Below are 17,850 nucleotides of genomic sequence, written 5' to 3'. Positions count from 1 at the left end.
ACACTACTTGCCGGGGGTTGTGGTTTATAATGATGAAAGAGCTATAAACCCATAAATTCAAGTAAAGCAGGTGGATTTTACATGCAAAATAGCAGAAAGGGCTTTTCAACAATATTACGGGTTGGGAATAAGAATGGGCACTTATCTTATGATTTATTGTTGTTTGGCTGGAATACCAGGTTAACCATCGACCTTTATGAACACTGAGTGAACTAAATAGCTCCACATACTACCTACCAAGTATCAGGTACCCTATCAGGTTCTTCGTACGTGTAATCTTATGCAGTTCTCACAAAACTCCAAGGAGGCATTCTCCCTCCAATATCCAGATAAAGTCTGGCAGAGAGTCGATAACCAGCGGAGTCAGAATCTGGACTCAGATCCAACTTCAGAGCCCATACACTTTCCCTTACATTACACTGTCCCACTTAAGTATTTTTAAACACCTACAATATACAATGCTTTACATACATTATTTCACTTAATCTTGAAACCACTCCTTGAACAGGTATTATCATCTGTACGGACAGGAAAACAGAGGCAAGAGAGAAAACGAATAGGACCAAAGTTATATGCGACGTGGATCTTCAGTCTTGGGTGAGTTTGGCTCTAAACCTGTGCTCTTTGTTTATATCAGTGCAAACAGGAGGTGAAAGTTGGATTCGAGAAAGAAAGCATAGCATCGGAACAAAGCAGACTCAAAATACTGATAGAGAAAAGGTGTCGCTCTTAAGAATTGTTATCCCATTTACCGAGTAATCCTTCCGTGCTAGACAATAGGTACTCTACCGGGGTTCTCTCCAATCTTCTCAACAACCCTGAAAAAGGCATTATCATCTCCATTTTATACATGAAGAAACTCGGGCCCAGGAAGGGTAGGTAGGCTCCGAAGGTCAGCCAGCTAGAGAGGGCAGAGCCCAGTTTCAAAACCAGGTCCCCCGAACCCGCGGCCTTTGCTCTAACTACCACACCAACCTGCCTCCTAACAAACTTGAAAAACAGAAGCCGAACAAGCAAGGCAGCGTGAATCAGTCAACGAGTGGGTCCCTTGCCCAGTGGACTGAGGAGTGCTGAGCTAATGATGTCAGGGTGGGGTTTGTTCTGAAGACCGTGACATGGCAGAGCTATTCTCGCAAACAAAAATACAAGGCCCTCAGCTGAGCATTTCAGTAAAATGCTTAACTGCTGATGAATTACATAAATTTTTCTTTTAGGAGAGGATGGAAGTAAAAAGAAAATAGAAATGAGGAGCTTAAAGAAGGCCAGAAAGCCCATTAGCACTTTTGACAGATCCAAAGATAACTCTGAAGCCACCAAAACGTGGCCTCAAGAGTCTGCCAAGAAGCTTCACGCTGGGTAGAAATATGTTACACAGCTTGCCGTCCAAATAAGGAGACACAGCGTCAGAGACAAATCCTGCACCTTATTTTGGTGGGAGAAAAAAAAAATCATCACAAGGATACTTTTGTGGATGGGGAAGGAAACATTTCTGAAATCAAAACACCACTTGGTTGAGGCATAACCCCCAGGCCCAATCAGGCTCTGAGAGATTCAGGTGCTTGTTCCAAAAACTCTATACAGGTATGTTAAAAATATGTAACATTTAGCCAAATTCTCTCTAAACTGTCATGTACTTTTTTTGGTATTTCTCATCCCATCTGTGCTGATTACCAAGATATTTGTGTCTAAACAGAAGCTGTCTTTCTTATCTGCTTCCTCCCCTGCCTCTTTCCTTCTGGGATGCCACCCGCCTAGGCGGGTTGGGAGTGGGTGGGAGTGGCGACAGCCCTGGGAACTTCGCTCAGCCGTGGGAGCACCTGTGGGGCAGAGCAGGGCTTGGGAGCAGCTGTAGGGAGCTTTTACAGTTTCCACCAAGCTTCATCTCTGAAGAAAACCCCTTGAAAAGAGGGGTCTCCTCCCTTGTACCTTAAGCATCCGGTGGCTTAAGATACAGCAACCCTCAGTTTTTCAAAGCTGCCATAACTTTTCATACCCTCAGGCCTTTACTTCTGTTGTTGCCTCCTCCCGGAATGCTCTTCTCTTCCGTGAGGACACTCACTCACGTTTCAAGACCCAGGTGAAATGCCACCTCCTCCTGGAAGGCTTCCTCGATTTCACGTTTGTCAAGCTCCTTACACTTTGTGCTGGCATGGTGATTTGTCTCTAGCCTATAACCACTCATTTACAAGCATGTTTCTGTCACTAGATTGAGGTCCCTCTGGATACAGCCCATCATCTAGCAGTCTGATAAAAGAAGGAACCAGTAAGGAGAGCAATGACTGAAGGCCTCAGCTCCATAGCTGGAGTTTGAGCTGTGCGGCCTAAGAGAAATGCACCAGCCTAAAAGACAACGCGGTGTAGTAGGAAGAACACAGCATTTGACATCAGAAAACCTGGGTCTAGGCTGGATGAAGTGATGGGTTACGTAGTAATGGTGAAGGGCTCATGGAAAAAGCACTGACACTGGCAATTCACAGTGTCAGATAAAACAGCTGGGGGGCTGGGGGGTTGCTGTTTAAAGTATTTGTGGCTACATTTATTAAAAATATAAAGAAGGGCACCGGGGTGGCTCAGTCAGTTGGGCACCCAACTCTTGATTCTGGCTCAGGTTATGATCTCAGACCTGCTTGGGAACTTCCTTCCCCCTCCCCACCTCTGCCTCTCCCTCCATCTTTCCCTCCCCACCTCTGGCCTCTGGCCTCTGGTCTCTGGCCCTCTCCTCCCCACCCCCATGCATGCTCTCTCTCTCTCTAAAAAAATAAAAGTATGAAGAAATAGGTGGTTTGTTCATCAGATGATAGGGAGGGGGCTGCATACAGAAGCAGATATTCATTTCACAAGTCAGGTCATCACAGGTCTTACAGGTAAGACACAAGTGTAGGTAATGAGGAATAAGGGGCAGAGAGAGGGGCCCCATGGCACGCTGTCCTAGGCCAAGACTGAAGCCAGAACATACTGTGAACTTGTATTTCTAAGGGACACAAGGTATACCACTCTCCTAGCACTCTGCTTCAGTGGGACTAAGTCTTCAACCTCCCATTTCTGTCACCTGTAATCAGCCCAATCGACAACCACTTATTTAACTCCTACCATGTATTTAGTACCACCCTGGGAGCTGGGCCTGCAAAGATTAGGTAAAGATGATCCCCGTCTTCCAGGAGTGTAGCCTGGGGGTGGGAATGGCATCAGTATGGTGTGCGAAGTCCCATGGTCCAGTCTACTGCCCGAACAGGGCTTGTTCAACTTTGGTGGATAAGATACGGCGGCAAAGCTGGGGAAGGCTTGACGGAGGAGAAGACAGCTGATGCGGGCCTCCCAGCAGGGCTTCAACGGACGGGGGAGAAGCGTATTTCACACGGAGACAGAAGCAGGAGGAGAGAGGAGGTCCAGCAGGTCAGGAGAGTGAAGAGGAGGACACAGGGCCGGGGAGCTGGGTTCAGACTCGGTGGGAAATCAGACTTTCCCCATGGGTAAGGAGGAGCTGCTGCAGAATCATGATACAGTCACACGTGTGCTTCAGAAAGCTCTTCCTAGAGGTCCTATGGAGGATGCCCAGGAGACGGCAAGCAGGGGGGCAGGGCAATCCGTTAACAGGCTACTGCCATATTCTGGGAAAGAACGATTACAAGAAATAAACTACGGAGATGAAAAGCTTTGACTCTGGATGTGACAGATTTCTGGAATCACAGGACCTGAGGATGAATCAGACCTGATTGTGGAAGGGGAGGAAGGATCACAGACAACACCCAGGCTTCCAGGTTCCTAAGCACCACACTTATCCACCTGCTCAGGTTTTGTTTTTGTTTTTTTTAAACGGAGCCTACTCATTTAATAAGGGAATCAGTCCTCCTTCTCAGGAGCCATGAATCCCATAAACATGGTGTTGCTGCGCCCCTAGTCTTGGGCCTGGTGTCCTGGGGTAACGCCACCACGGCTCAGTCTAAATCTCTACCCCCTTCACTCCCTGACAATTACTTCTCTGTGTGACTCACCTACTGGGAAGGAAAATCTTGCTCAAAGAGACTATTTCCAATGTCTGTGCTCAGAAGGGCTCAGTTTCCTCAGTGCCAGCACATTTTTAGGCTTGAGGACATTCCGTTTCTAGTCCCAGAGCTCAAGCATTCTTTCAGTCACATACCGATTACGTGCCCGTGAGCATTCTCCTATCTGCCTAGCTTTCACTGCGGGCTCTCTGCAGGGCTGGGTGGCAGGGATATGAAACTGACCACTACCCAGGCTGGAAAGGGCTCAAGTCCAAAGAAGGGCTCTAGTGAACAGGGTCAGGACAGCCTGGAAGCTGAGTTTGGGAAGAGGTTGCGCCACACGAGCTTCTTAGCCTCTCCAGGCTCCCCATTCATCTCATCTCTACAAAGAAATGACGGTGAAGGTCCCTTCCAGATCTAACCCTCTGTGGCTCTAAATCCAGACAAAGAAGAGGGGAAGGCACCTGGCAAGCCTCATTTCCCCCAGGAGAAGCCCCATAATGGCTGCTTGCTTCTAGCTGTCCCTGCTGGCTCTTGTGCCAATCCAGGTGGCTGGGGACCTCGGGCTCACTGTGATCCATGCCCGGGGTGAGGAAGCAGGTGGGGGGCGGGGGGGGATGGGCCAAGGATGGGAGGAGATATAGTGGGGCTTAGAGAAAAAGCGTCTTAGGTTCAGTACCTTAGGGAAATGAGATAATCCCCAAACCAAAGAACCGACTCTAAGCTGGGTACTCCTTGGAGCCCTCGAAACAGATGCTAGTCCGCCCCACGGTCTGTCATTTTATTAGTCTTTGTGACTTTCAGCTTCATACACAGTACAGATGATAAAGACTTACTGTATGTGTCTGGAGGAGGCTTCTAAGGCGAGAGGCTTGGTTTTGCCAGTGGGTCTTATTTCCTGAAATAACTCCCGCTTAGATTATTTTATCATAATGTAAACCTTTAAAATCCTCAATTGATTTTTTTTTTTTTTTAAGAATTTAGGTTACTTTAGCTGTGTGGGATTCTTAAAAGGGAATTATAAATTTGCATTCTAAAATAATCTGTCTGAGAAAGAATTCCACAAACTCACTTAAGCAATCACATCAGAGAAGTATATTATAGGAAAGAAGGCAGGGTTTACCCGGAGGTCAACTTTTATCCCTCCGTGTGAATGGAAAAACCATTAGAATAAACAATTACCTGACAGCTCTTAAGAGCAACAATGGAATTCTCTACAATCTCAGTACTCGATAATAGGTCTTCTACCACCACCACAACTTTGTTTATTTTTGAAAGTCACGATGAGTTCATAAATCTTCTCTATATCATGGTACATCTTTTGACAAAGTGGAGTCTGGGCAATGTTCTATGTAACTGGCCATTCTAAATGCTTTCCTCGCGTCATTAACCACTTAGTATGACACTGACCAGATAATTAAGACAGGTTTGTTTAATATTCCAAATGAAGGTCTATATGATTATCCATTAATCAAAAGTAAACTTCAAAACCTGGCTGCTAAAAAAGATTCCCTTCTATAAACCAGTTTACCATGTAATTATTAGTACGTATCTTTCCTGATCTGTCCATTCTTTTTTAAGGCAGGTCAACTGTTTAAAATTTATAAAGATTTATGCTCATTTAACTATTGCCTGTATAAAATTCACTCCTACGTGTGTTATCGTCATAGAGAAAACCCTGATGAACAATTACATAGTGACAGTTTTTCAGTGAAAAGCAAGAAAATATTTTTACGCAAAAATTGTAAAAATAATGAGAATTAACTTCAACAGCCATCTGAAAGCAGAAAGATCGTCTACATTTGCTTTTCATTAATGTCTTGCAGACATACTGGCTGAAAAGCCAACTGAAAAGAACTGCTATTTTCCCTTTTCCTGGGGGTGGCTGCTTTGCTCATTCATTCACTCATTCACCTAATCATTCAGTCATTCCATAAATACATACTGAAACTCTCCTATGTTCTGGGTATAGTGCTAATGACAGAGAAGCAGTGATGAAGAAATATTCATCTCATCATGGAATAATCTCATTATGGAAGGAGAAATGACACTAAAGAAGTTCACAAAATTAATTATAGAACTTAAACTGACGATAGGCAATTTCTTAGAATGGTGTGGGGAACCATGGAGCCAGAGGGGCAAGACCCAGCAGCATCTCAGTGCCAGGATCAGACTGACCTGAGTGTGACTCCTGGTTTTTGCATTTACTGGTTAGCTGACTGGGGCAAGTTACTTCAGGTCTCTGGGCTTCATTTCGTCTTCAGAGCAGGGATAATAACCACATGCTAAGGCTGCTGTAAAAATTCCATGATATGGCAAATAGTGCCTGATACTAGTTCCTCTCTCACTTTCTTACATTAACCATTGTCCGATGCTGTCCAGAACAACCTGATTCTCTGGTGACAGAATGAAGTTCCATGTGCCAAAGTCCTTTCACAGACTTTGTCCTGGGTGGCTCAGATGGTTAAGCCTCTGCCTTTGGCTCAGGTCATGATCCCAGAGCCCTGGGATCCAGTCCCTCATTGGGCTCTCTGCTCAGTGAGGAGCCTGCTTCTCCCTCTCCCTTTGCTGGTCCGCCTGCTTGTGCTCTCTCTCTGTCTAATAAATAAATAAAATCTTTCAAAAATTCCTTTAAAAAAAATAAGTCCTTTTACGGTCTTCTTTGCCTATCCTCTTAAGTTTAACATGTCTCTTAGAGGAGATAATCAATAAATGTTTACAGAACTTCCCACATGACAGGCACCGGAATCCTGGGCTCCATTCTCTGCACCATTTCCAAGCTTCAGAAATTCTGATGTGAATGGTACCTGCTAAGAGACTTGTGTGGTCAAATATACACTCCACAAAAGGACAAACACTGATGTTCACAACCAAGAATGTTAGCAAAAACCCAGAAAAGACAAGCTCCTTGCAATAATGTGCCCTAGGCCTGAGCCACAACTCAGACCTCAAAAGAGGTTAAGACTAGAACTGTAGGAAAGCCAAGAGAAGGGAAAGAAAAGGACCATCAAAAGCAGCATCTCGCTTGCACCAAGCACTGAACGTAGAACTTTACATTTAATTCTTCATTTGTTCCTCCCATTTTTCTTTATTACATAAGGACACTGAGACTCTGAGATTATAAGTAGTCCAAGGTCCCCGAGTGGTAGAGCCCAGTGCCTGGCTGTCTCCAAAACTCATGTTCTTTCCACTACAGCAGACTCTATCATATTAACAACCCCATGGTTATTGCTTGTTTCAATTTGCAATGCAGCAATTTAGTCATTTTAAATTAATCCTTGAAAAATCACCAAGAGATTAAAATGCAAATTTCAACAGGGCTGGAGCTCAAGACTGATTCTATGTCAAAAATCACACAAATTGGTCCTACAAAAGTTCAGATTCTCCTTAGAGGAAAGGCTTTCCTGCTTCACTTCGTATCTGAGATATGAAAAATAATTTTTTGCCTCTTTCCTCATGAATATCAAAAGTCAACTGCAGGGAGGCAGGCGGGTATAATGAAAATAAAATGCTTTGGTTCCTCACCAACCTGAGTCACTACACCCCACTTCAGTGCAGACCTTGGGCTGGTAACCTCAGGCTGTGAGCCCTGGGTCCCTATATAGAAAATGGGGCTCACGTCAACCTCTCACAGAGGAGCTGTAAGGATTTAAATGGAGCCATGTATGTTAGGAGTCTGACAGATTGTTTTTATTATTCCCGCTTAGAAACAAACAAGGCCAGCCTTTTACCGATTTGCAAAGGAGGATTTAGGGGACAATGGGTCATACACAGGGAATTGGTTCATTAGTGGCAAAACCAGCAAAGGGAATGCAAATTTTCTTTAATGGTGGGGGCTGTGCCGACAGGAACTGGAGAAGAAGACAGTTCTCTCCACCACCCCCCAAACTATTTCTAACCTCCGTTATGGCAGTTCTGAAAATTAAGAAATTATCAGAACTTGGAGGTATCTCATTTTAAGTTCCTAAGAAATTCTCAGTCCTTCAAATTGAAAAAAAAAAAAAAATTAAAATGATGAAACTAACCTAGGTAATAATTGTTATAACATTATTTATAATAGCAAAACATCAGAAACAATCTAAATGTCTATGAGTAGGTGAGGCATAGTTAAAACCTGTAGGGATTTCTAGTAAAATAGGGTAGATTAAACACACATATTTGTCTTTTCTCTGTGATACCGTCCCTCCCCAACAAGCCCCCAAGGAAAGTCACAGTGAAAGAATTTTAAAAGACATAATTCCCAAAGAATCAGGAAAAAAGACATTATTGAAAGAGAGATGTCAAATTTTTAGAAGCCAGAAAGCAGAAGTTACTAAAGAAAGGGTTCTCAACCTGGGTCATTCAGCCTCAGGAGGACATGTGGCAATGTCTGGAGACATTCTGGGTTGTCACAGCTGGGAGGGGATGTGCTGCCATCCTGTAGTGAGTGGATCCCAGGAATGCTAACATCCCACAACGTAAAAGACAGTCCCACACGACAGAGAATGATCTGCCCCAACATGTCAACTATGCCAACTGAGGCTGAGAAACTAAAGGAAGACAACTTGGCAGTCCACAAAGGGCAGAACACGAAAGCTGGAACAGAGGGATAAGATTTACACACTCGAACCCAACTCATCACGCAACTCCAAAAAGGTTCAGGAAGTGGAGACACCCAGAAGCTTTGAAGGCTGGAGGAAGGGGGCCAATAAAAACAAAACTCTTCTCTCCTAGCTCTCTCTGCTAGTTAACTGGCCTTCTGATACTCCTCCAGCAGAAGTGTTTACTTTCTAGAGGAACTGAACCAGAAAGGTGTGGGGACACCAGGTATAGCTAAGGACAGGGGACAAGGCATGAAGTAAAAAACTGGAGGGGAGGTTGAAAGACTGCATGCTAAATGTTGATATCCCATAACTCGCCACCACATTCAGCTTCCAGGACGATGGTTACATGAAGCTTATGATCACTGGCAAAAAAAAAAAAAAAAACCAAAACCAAAACCAAAAACAAGATGAAAAAATAACTGACTAGTTCCAAAGACAAGATTCTGATACTGACATTTGAGAGCCCCCTACATACACCCCTCTAAGTAACCAGGCCTCTGAGCCATCATCTCCAATAAAGGCCACAAGGTAACAAGCCCCATTCATAAACACAGAGCTTCCACTTGGGTTTTCAGTACCCTCCATCTGAAATAGGGCAGGACAGGTGCTTGAGGAAAGCCTCTACTATTATAGATACAGAGTGAAACAAAACAGGAGAAAGGAAACATTTAGGAAGAAAACATGCAGAAAGAACAATTTTTAGGCCTATGAATGAGTCTCGAAGAGACAAGAAAAAATACTGCATTCATGAAACAAGATGCCATTAAAACATAATTTATTAAACAACACCAAAAAGCTCTTAGGTATATAAACAATGATAGCAGAACAATTTCAAAAGGGTGAAACAATTCGTTGAAGAAAGCAGAGAGAAGACTGGAAGAGAGAGACAGAAAACAGAGAACATTATGGGATCAACATAGGATCCTACCATCAAAGCCCTAGAGAAAAGGGAAAAAATAAAGAATCTTTTCAAAGAAATAATGTGACACCGTTTCCCAGCTATAAAGGACATGAGTTTCTAGATTGAATGAGCCACCAAGTGCCCAACATAGCAGATGAAAAGGACAATTTCAGATACTAAAGACATATTAAGGATTCTAAAATATAAATCAGCAATCAGGATGGCTTATGAGTCAACAGAACTAGGTCTTCAAAATTATGAAGGCAATTTCCAATCCTACCCAGAGGAGAACAGTCATTTTCAGTGATGCAAGGTCTGACCATCTTGCCTCCAACACAATACTTTTTCAGGAAACTACTGGAATGTTTCACCAGAATAAGGGAATAAACAAGAAGATGTGAAATCAAGGAACTCCTATTGGACAAAAAGTTGTACAAGAAAGAAAATGCAATCATAATTGATTGTCTCATTCTGCATGCTCACTGAATTATAAACATTATGGATTTAAAATTTTTTCTAAAGATAGAGGAAAAACGGGGGAAGGAAAACATGTGACTGAGAAGTTATCTTCTACAGGGAGAGAGGCTCAGAGATGGTAAAAGGTCTAAACTCTCAACTTCCACAGGAAAATCAATAGGTGATATCTGAAAAAGAAATACTAAGAGCACCTGGGCAGCTCAGTCGTTAAGCATCTGCCTTCGGCTCAGGTCATGATCCCAGGGGCCTGGGATCAAATCCCGCACTGGGCTCCCTGCTCATCGGGAAGCCTGCTTCTTCTCCCTTTCCCTCTCCCCCTGCTTGTGTTCCCTCTCTCACTGTCTCCCTCTGTCAAATAAATAAATAAAATCTTAAAAAAAAAAAGTTAAGATATAGCGATATGTGCATATTAGTTTAAAACATGGAAAGAAATACTCAACTGCTAAAATCTTGAAAGTAGCTGCCTCTGGGAGGTGGAAAGTAAGGAGAAGCTGAAATTTTCATCAACAATTATGTGGTACTAGATGATTTTTTAAAAGCCATTAATATGTATTACTTTCATAAGAATAGTAATACTATTAAATTAAAAATCATTAAAAAGGGATGAAGTAAATCAGTATGGACAGGTTTTAGGATACATTTTAAAGTGAGTTGTAAAACAATAGGAACAGTATCACATTTATGTCTAAGGAAATGTCTACAAAATACACAGGTACTCACACATATAATACTGTAAATACATAGAGAAAGGTCTAGAAGGACATGCAAACTGGAGGGAGAATGGGACCGGGGTGGGGAAGGGATGACAGTATTTCAGTTTTTTCTATACATACTTGTTATTTAATGTTTTTTACAACAAAGATATTTTGTAATGAATTTTAATGACACCAGTAAACATCCATTATATGTTGTCATTTAAAAAGCACTGATAGAAAGGTATGTATGTACTTGGTATGATCTCCATTGTGTTTTTTAAGATGCAGTTTCTAAATTTTTTTTTTTTTAAATCAAAAGGACTCTTTTATCTCAAACAAAATATTACCAAGTTCCCAATTTAAGCAGACAGGAATGAACCGGCAGTGAATAAAGCCAGGGCAGGGACCCCATGCTCTGGTCAGCCACCATCCATCTCCCCCAGGCCATCCAGGGTCCTACGGCAACCTCAAGGCTCTAGGCCACCCAGTGTAGAAACAACTATTACCATGAAGAAAAACTTGGAATGTGACTTTCTCTGACATATGGAATTATAAGTGATTTTTCTTTTGCTGTTGTTTAATACATACACACACATGCCTCTTCTACAATTTGGAACACTTTACATAATAATCTGTTCCTTAACATGCTTATATAACCACCCAAACCTCATATACTTATAGCAGCAAGGTGTAGAGATGGTTAAAAAGCTTCATTAATCTTTTCAAGTTATGGTTCTATATTTATATTTCCTATTTCTTAGGCCGACTTCAATCACTTATATTTTTCTGGAAAATTTTATCTTATCTCTATCAAATTTATTGCATAATTTTAAGATTATTTTATTATTCTTTTCAAATATTTGGTTTTTTAAAAGTCTTATTTTTCAGATCTACTTTAACAATATTTTCTAAGTAAACTTATAATTAAATGCTTCTAGTTTTGGCTTTTTGGTTGCTATTAAATTTCCAGGTTTTTTTCCTAAGATTGTATTTATTTATTTAGAGACACAGTGCACACAAGGGGGAAGGAAGAGACAAAAGGAGAGGGAGAGAGGGAATCCCAAGCAGACTCTGCACTGAGCTTGAAGCCTGATATGGGGCTCAATTCCATGACCCTGAGATCACGACCTGAGCCGAAATCGAATCAGATGCCTAACTGACTGAGTCACCCAGGCACCCCTCATTTTCCAGCTTCTTAAACTGAAAGTCAAGTTCATTATTTTCTCAGGTTCTTACTTATAATAAAAGCATTAGAAGATATCGGTTTCCCCCTGAGTCTAGTTTTGGCCCATCCCTTAGGTTTTTGTTGTTTAGTATTCTTGTTGTCATTAATATCTAAATAATATACAATTTCAATGTTTTATCCCCTTTGACCCCACCACTATTTCAAGTAGATGGATATTTTTAAAATTTTTATCATTAATTTCTAGTCTTATTTCGTTGCCATGAAGAGACTGGTCTGTCAGACTCTGAGTTTTTCTATTTTAAAATTTTCAGTGTGATCTGATACATAGCCAATTTTATGATTGTTCCACGGCATTTGAAAATAATCCTTCAACAAACAGCCTTTTGCTATTTATCCATGCTTTACCCCTACTTCTACTCTCCCGGAGGATTTTTCTAAATCTTTTTGGGTTCTTCCATTATCTACTATTTATTGACTGTTAAGTATCAGTAACCATCTCTTTTAAGTTGTGGAAATCCCTCAAATTTTCTGGCTCATGGCAGCTCCTTATGGAATTACACGGACATCCTTCTCCTTAATTTTATAGTTCTTTTGTCATTTCCAAGGAATATTTTGGAGATGAAGGGCAAAATAATGGGCTCAAAGTATAGCATAGTGTGTGAGAGCTCAGTCTCTAAAATCAGAAAGACCAATATCTGAATTCTAATTCTATTACATCTTTGCGGTAGGACCTTGAATATGTTACTTGAATTCTTGGGACCTGTTTCCAGATATAAAATAATAATTACAATAGTAACCAGCTAATCTTGTTAAAAGAGAAAATGCTCACTCACTGAATTCATCATATCACATAGTAGCATTAGCTATTGAGGCTGAAATAGGAACTATGGTCCAAAGTTTTTATTACTTAATGTAAACAAAAAGGAAGCAGTGTTTTCCACCAGAGCCTGATCATAAAGATTATGGATATATCTTACAATCCCAACTAAGATGGTTCTCTAGCAATAACTCAGTCGTCTAACTTCATTAATAACACATGATTACTTGACACTCATAATTTGTCTGACTATAGACAAGTTATAAAAGAATTTCCTTTCTGTAAGTCTGTAATGGTTACAAAAAAATATACCACTTACTCCAGTACTTTGAAAAAATAATCAGGTATATACCCCAAAGAATTAAAAGCAGGGACTTGAACAGATGTTTGTACACCAATTTTCATATCAACATTATTCACAATAGCCAAAGTGTAGAAACAACTCATGTGTCCATCAGTGGATAAACAAAATGGAGTGTATTGTATGCACACAACAGAATATTACTTCATCTTAAAAAGGAAATTCTGACATGTGCTATAACATGGGATGAACAAAGGCATGATGCTAAATTAAATAAGAAAGACACAGAAGGACAAATACTGTACGGCTGTACTTAGAGTAGGTACCTAATCAAATTCATAGAGAGAGTCTCAGAAAGAACAGCGGTTGTCAGGGGATCGGAGGAGGGGGGCATACAGGGAGTTGTTTTTTAACAGGTAACAGAGTTTCCGTTGGGAAAGATGAGAAAGTCCTGCAGATGAATGCTGACGATGATTGCACAACAACGTGAATATATTTACACCAATGAAATGTGCATTTAAAGACGGTTAAAATGGTAAATTCGATGTTATATATATTTTGCCACAATTTTAAAGAAGTAAACAAGGGCCTCCATGGTGCTGAATCTATATTTAATTCTGCATAGCACTACTTATAATCTGAGTAAAACATCTTAAAAATATGTCTTTTTTTTTTAAAGATCTTATTTATTTATTTGACAGAGATCACAAGCAGGCAGAAAGGCAGGCAGAGAGAGAAAGAAGGAAGCAGGCTTCCCGTCGAGCAGAGAGCCCAATGTGGGGCCCGATCCCAGAACCCTGGGATCATGACCAGAGCCGAAGGCAGAGGCTTTAACCCACTGTCTTTAACCCATATCTGTCTTAAGGCCAGATATGCAATTCAGCTTGTTCAGAAGCCAAACCTTACCCTCTGCTCCCTCAGACTCATGCTCCTTACTCTTAAATCATTGGGAGGAGGGTGCAGTCCTCACACTTATACCCCAAAATAGTTTCTTTTACGCTCTTCAAAGTAGATATAGAAATGCAGTGTAATTCCTTGAGTAAATCTAACCTAATAAATCTTTATAGGGAAGTTCTTTACATAGAAACATTTTATTTACAACAGCAAAAACTAAAAACCACCTAAATGCATAACAGTGAAGGGAGAGCTAAGTCAGCTACATAGCAAATGTTATTATTACACAGCCAACAAACAGGATTCTATGAATGAGATAGAAAAATGCATGTGTGATCAGTGATTTTAACTATGTAAAAAATACATTTTAAAAAGACTAACATGAGACATCAACATGTTAATAGGTGATTACCTTTGAGAAGTACGAGTAATGATCCTTCTTTATCTTTAGAGTTTCTCTGCTTTTCAAAGATTCTTTGTTTTTGCTTTTGCAATGCATTATTTTTACTATGGGAAAATATATCCTTTTATTTTCTTTTAAAAGTAAATAAAGACAAAGAAGAATAAAAATTTAATCCCCCCGCTCCACCGCCCCCAGCAAGTACTCACATTCTCGGGTATGCTGGGAAGTTCTCTAGTATCAGGCACAGTAAAATAAGAATGCTGGAAAAGAAAAGCAAATGCTATTTACTTTTGCAAAAATATGCAACAAGCATGTTATTCAGAAATCAGGTAAAATGATCTGAAGGTAGTTCCTCACTCAGATGAGGAAACAGAGTTTCACTCACAGGAAATGACTACAGAGTATTTTCTTTGGCTAATGCTGGGTTACAGCCAGACACATTAAATCACCAGTTCGGTAGACGGAATTCTTTTCTATGAGAGATGAACTTCTTTGGGAGATATAAATGAACAGCTCAAAGAGGTTAAAGGCTAAATTCCCCTACAATGTTTGCACACTTCTGAACACATGAAAGCTGCAGGCTTCATAATTTATTGTTCAATGAGACAAGTGGCCTCGAGGGACCAAGTATCACTAGGTTCGCTCGGCAGTGGTCTTACCAACCAAACCTGCCATTTCATTTTAGCATCTGAGATTATATCCATACAAGCTGCAGGCAATATCTGCCCCAAAGGCCCAGGTGATGTTAAGGACAGCTCCAGCTGAAGGACTGCTGCACCGAGACCATCACAGATGGTTAAGAGTGGAGAATTCTGTCCCCTAAGCATGCTCTGAAAAGAAGCCTCCTGACTTCCAGCGTCCTCTCCAGTGAAGAGAACAGGAGACTCAGTGGAGCTGAAAACCTGACCTGTTCAAAGAACTTTCAAGCAGGCATCCCCATGTATGTAACGAGCATATGTCCTGGAGTTAAATGACAACAGGCTGGACTGATGACACCTCCTCGGAGCTACTGAAGACTCGGAGGACAATGGCAAGCGGGAGTGAAGAGTCTGGTGCTGGCCAATTAAAGATGGGATTGTGCAAAGGGCAGGAAAGGTCGCAGCAGAGAAGGTCAGCTTAGCTGTGGCCCAAGTTCAAACCTGGACCCCCAAGTGACATTTCAGGAAGTCCCTCCCCTCCGTTCTTAGATAATTGCAAAATAAGTAGGTCTCAAGAAGAATGAGTTGTATCGACTTCCTGAAATGAAAAGCTGGGGACATCTGCGGTAATGACAATAACAACCATAGTGTAGGCTACTTGCCTAATATTCAACAGATACCGCCCTGCTAATGGAAGGCTTTATGCCAGGTATCTGTATCAGTATTATCTTTAATTTCCCTAACAAATTTTAAGATACATATTATCTCCATATTGCAAATGGATAAATTAAGGCTTAAGATGCTGAGGTCACGGGAACTGAAGGTGACAGGAGCTGAAAGCAGGTTCTATAGAACTACAGCTATGCTCTTCTCACTGAAACAGATTGCTATACCTACGCTTTTTATGAACAAGCTATAGTTAAAGCCACGTCAACTGAAATAAACTAAAAAGTAAAAACAAAAAAAAAATTATGAAAAGACCACTTTAAAAAAAAACACAAAAAACCACAATCCTCTGCAAAGCATCATTCCAAAAAGCGGTGGGTCTGTGCCCAATGTCACCCATGAAATATTACAGCAGAGATTATGTGGCATGAAAACTGGTTACCAACTCATTCAATTCAACAATGGCGATTAAAATAGCAAAAGTAAAATACAAGGTTAAATGTGATGCCATGAGATACCAACTGCTATATGAAATGGCTAGAAGGGAGTCCCAGGAAATGTTCAGTAATGGACATCCATGGGTGACAGAGTGACAACGTAATGGCTGGGACGGTGAGGAAGAAAACACAAGGAGCAGAGTTACCACTTCCTAGCTACGTGATCTCAGATAATCTCACGTAACAGCTCAGAGGCTCAGTTTTTGAACTTGTAAATGGGAATCATAAATACCTACCTCAAAACTGTTATGAAGAATAAATGTTACATATGTGCCTAACATGCACTTTTAATAGACTCTTTTAATTGAAAATTAAATCTTTTAATAGAAATTATTTTTTAATAATAGAAAATTATTTTAATAATAATCTTTTAATAGAAAACCTTTTAATAGAAAATTATTATTATTGCTCAGCTCCTAGTTTACACATTTCCATTTTTCTCAATCACCTACATCAGACATACAGACATATTCTGTTCTGAAGACACGAAGTCAAGGACTGCCATTTTTCCACATTTCAGGCTTTATAAACTAGATGAGACTCAGCCTTCAAAATCAGAAATGCAACATGGAGAGAATTCCTCTAGAATTGGAAAGAAACAAATATCTGCCTTTACAGATGCAATGGGTTGTAAATAGTGAGGCATCACAATTCCAAAACCAAGTCGTCCCCAGGCTGTCCTTTGAGATTCTGTCTTGCTCCATCACCCATGAAATGCTGGGACCAGAGGAGGTCAGGAACATTCCTAGGAACCACTGGCACGAAACAGCTGCACCTCCTCCCCCCAACAGTTTCTCCTCCTGCCCCTGGATGGCTTGTCCTTGAGGCCTGGCAGCCACTCAGGGGAAGGAGTGGCCCTTCCTCCCCAGCAGCTGGTGACCCAGCCAGGCTACTCCACAGCTACCTGTCGGATGTCATTACAGACTGAAGCAGAGAGATCAAGCTGATTTAGGAAAAGGGACAGAGACAAAGACAAGGTTGTTTAGTTGTCTGGCAATGACCCGGGCAGGTTTAAAGCTCATTTCTTCATCTTTCCTAGGCAGTCTTCCCTATGAGCAGGTCTCCAACAAGAATCTTTTCCAACCTAGGCTCTATTGAAATGAGCAAAAACTTCTACCAGTTCCTTCTTTGCCCCCTTTCTTTCAACACTCATGGCCTAGCGGAAAGAACACAGGCTAGGAAGTTAGCCCTGGGTTTGAAAACCCCAAACTTTTCACTTATTAGCCACAGAGCCTTGGGTGAGCAAGTACCTTTTCCTCTCTAAGCCTCATCTGTAAGACGAGAACACTACTGTTTTGTAGAGTTCTTTTGAGCGTTAGGGGATGCATACTTGGCAGAAATTAAGAACTCAATAAATAGAAGATCTATTATTAGTTATTAGTAGTAATACTGCTTTCAATTTGCCCATCATAAAAAAAAAACCTGTAAGATATGTTCATTTTCTATGTGGCTAAATACCAAGATACTAACCACTAAATATCAACACCGTACCTGGTTCTAGTGAAGATGAGAGACAAAACTTGCTATTATTTTAAAAATCTGTCTCTCCATCCATCCTTCCATCTATCTAACCAACCAACCAACATCTCTCTCTCTCTCTATCTCTCTCTCTATCAAAAAGCAGACTGCCACATTCAACACCTCATTTGGATGAGTCTAGAGTCTTGGTAGCTTGACTGTCCTACGTTCTCCTACGACTAGACCTTGAGAACTTGTCTGCAGGTTCTAGCTGGGGAGCACAGCTACTCACATACCCTTGACTGAAAAACAGTCCTCCTCTGTCGGAGAAGACTGTCCTCTTTGATCGAG

General features: G+C 41.2%; 1 protein-coding gene across 11 annotated transcripts in view; it reads right to left on the bottom strand.

Annotated features, from left to right (window-relative positions):
- The window catches only part of DENND1A (DENN domain containing 1A), a 495,826-nt gene that overhangs the window by 238,570 nt on the left and 239,406 nt on the right, over nt 1-17,850 (bottom strand). For all 11 annotated transcript variants that reach the window (XR_006386371.1, XM_044264938.1, XM_044264939.1 and 8 more), the window contains one exon: nt 14,447-14,500. Coding sequence is in view for 10 of the 11 variants with exons in the window: in XM_044264938.1 (XP_044120873.1) it covers nt 14,447-14,500 (54 nt within the window). In the remaining variant the exon portion in view is untranslated. The remainder of the gene's footprint in view (nt 1-14,446; nt 14,501-17,850) is intronic.

Source organism: Neovison vison, chromosome 9 (assembly GCF_020171115.1).
Source record: "Neovison vison isolate M4711 chromosome 9, ASM_NN_V1, whole genome shotgun sequence".
Lineage (NCBI taxonomy): Eukaryota > Metazoa > Chordata > Mammalia > Carnivora > Mustelidae > Neogale > Neogale vison.
Note: the sequence above shows the minus strand (reverse complement) of the source record. Positions and strands in the feature narration are given on the sequence as shown.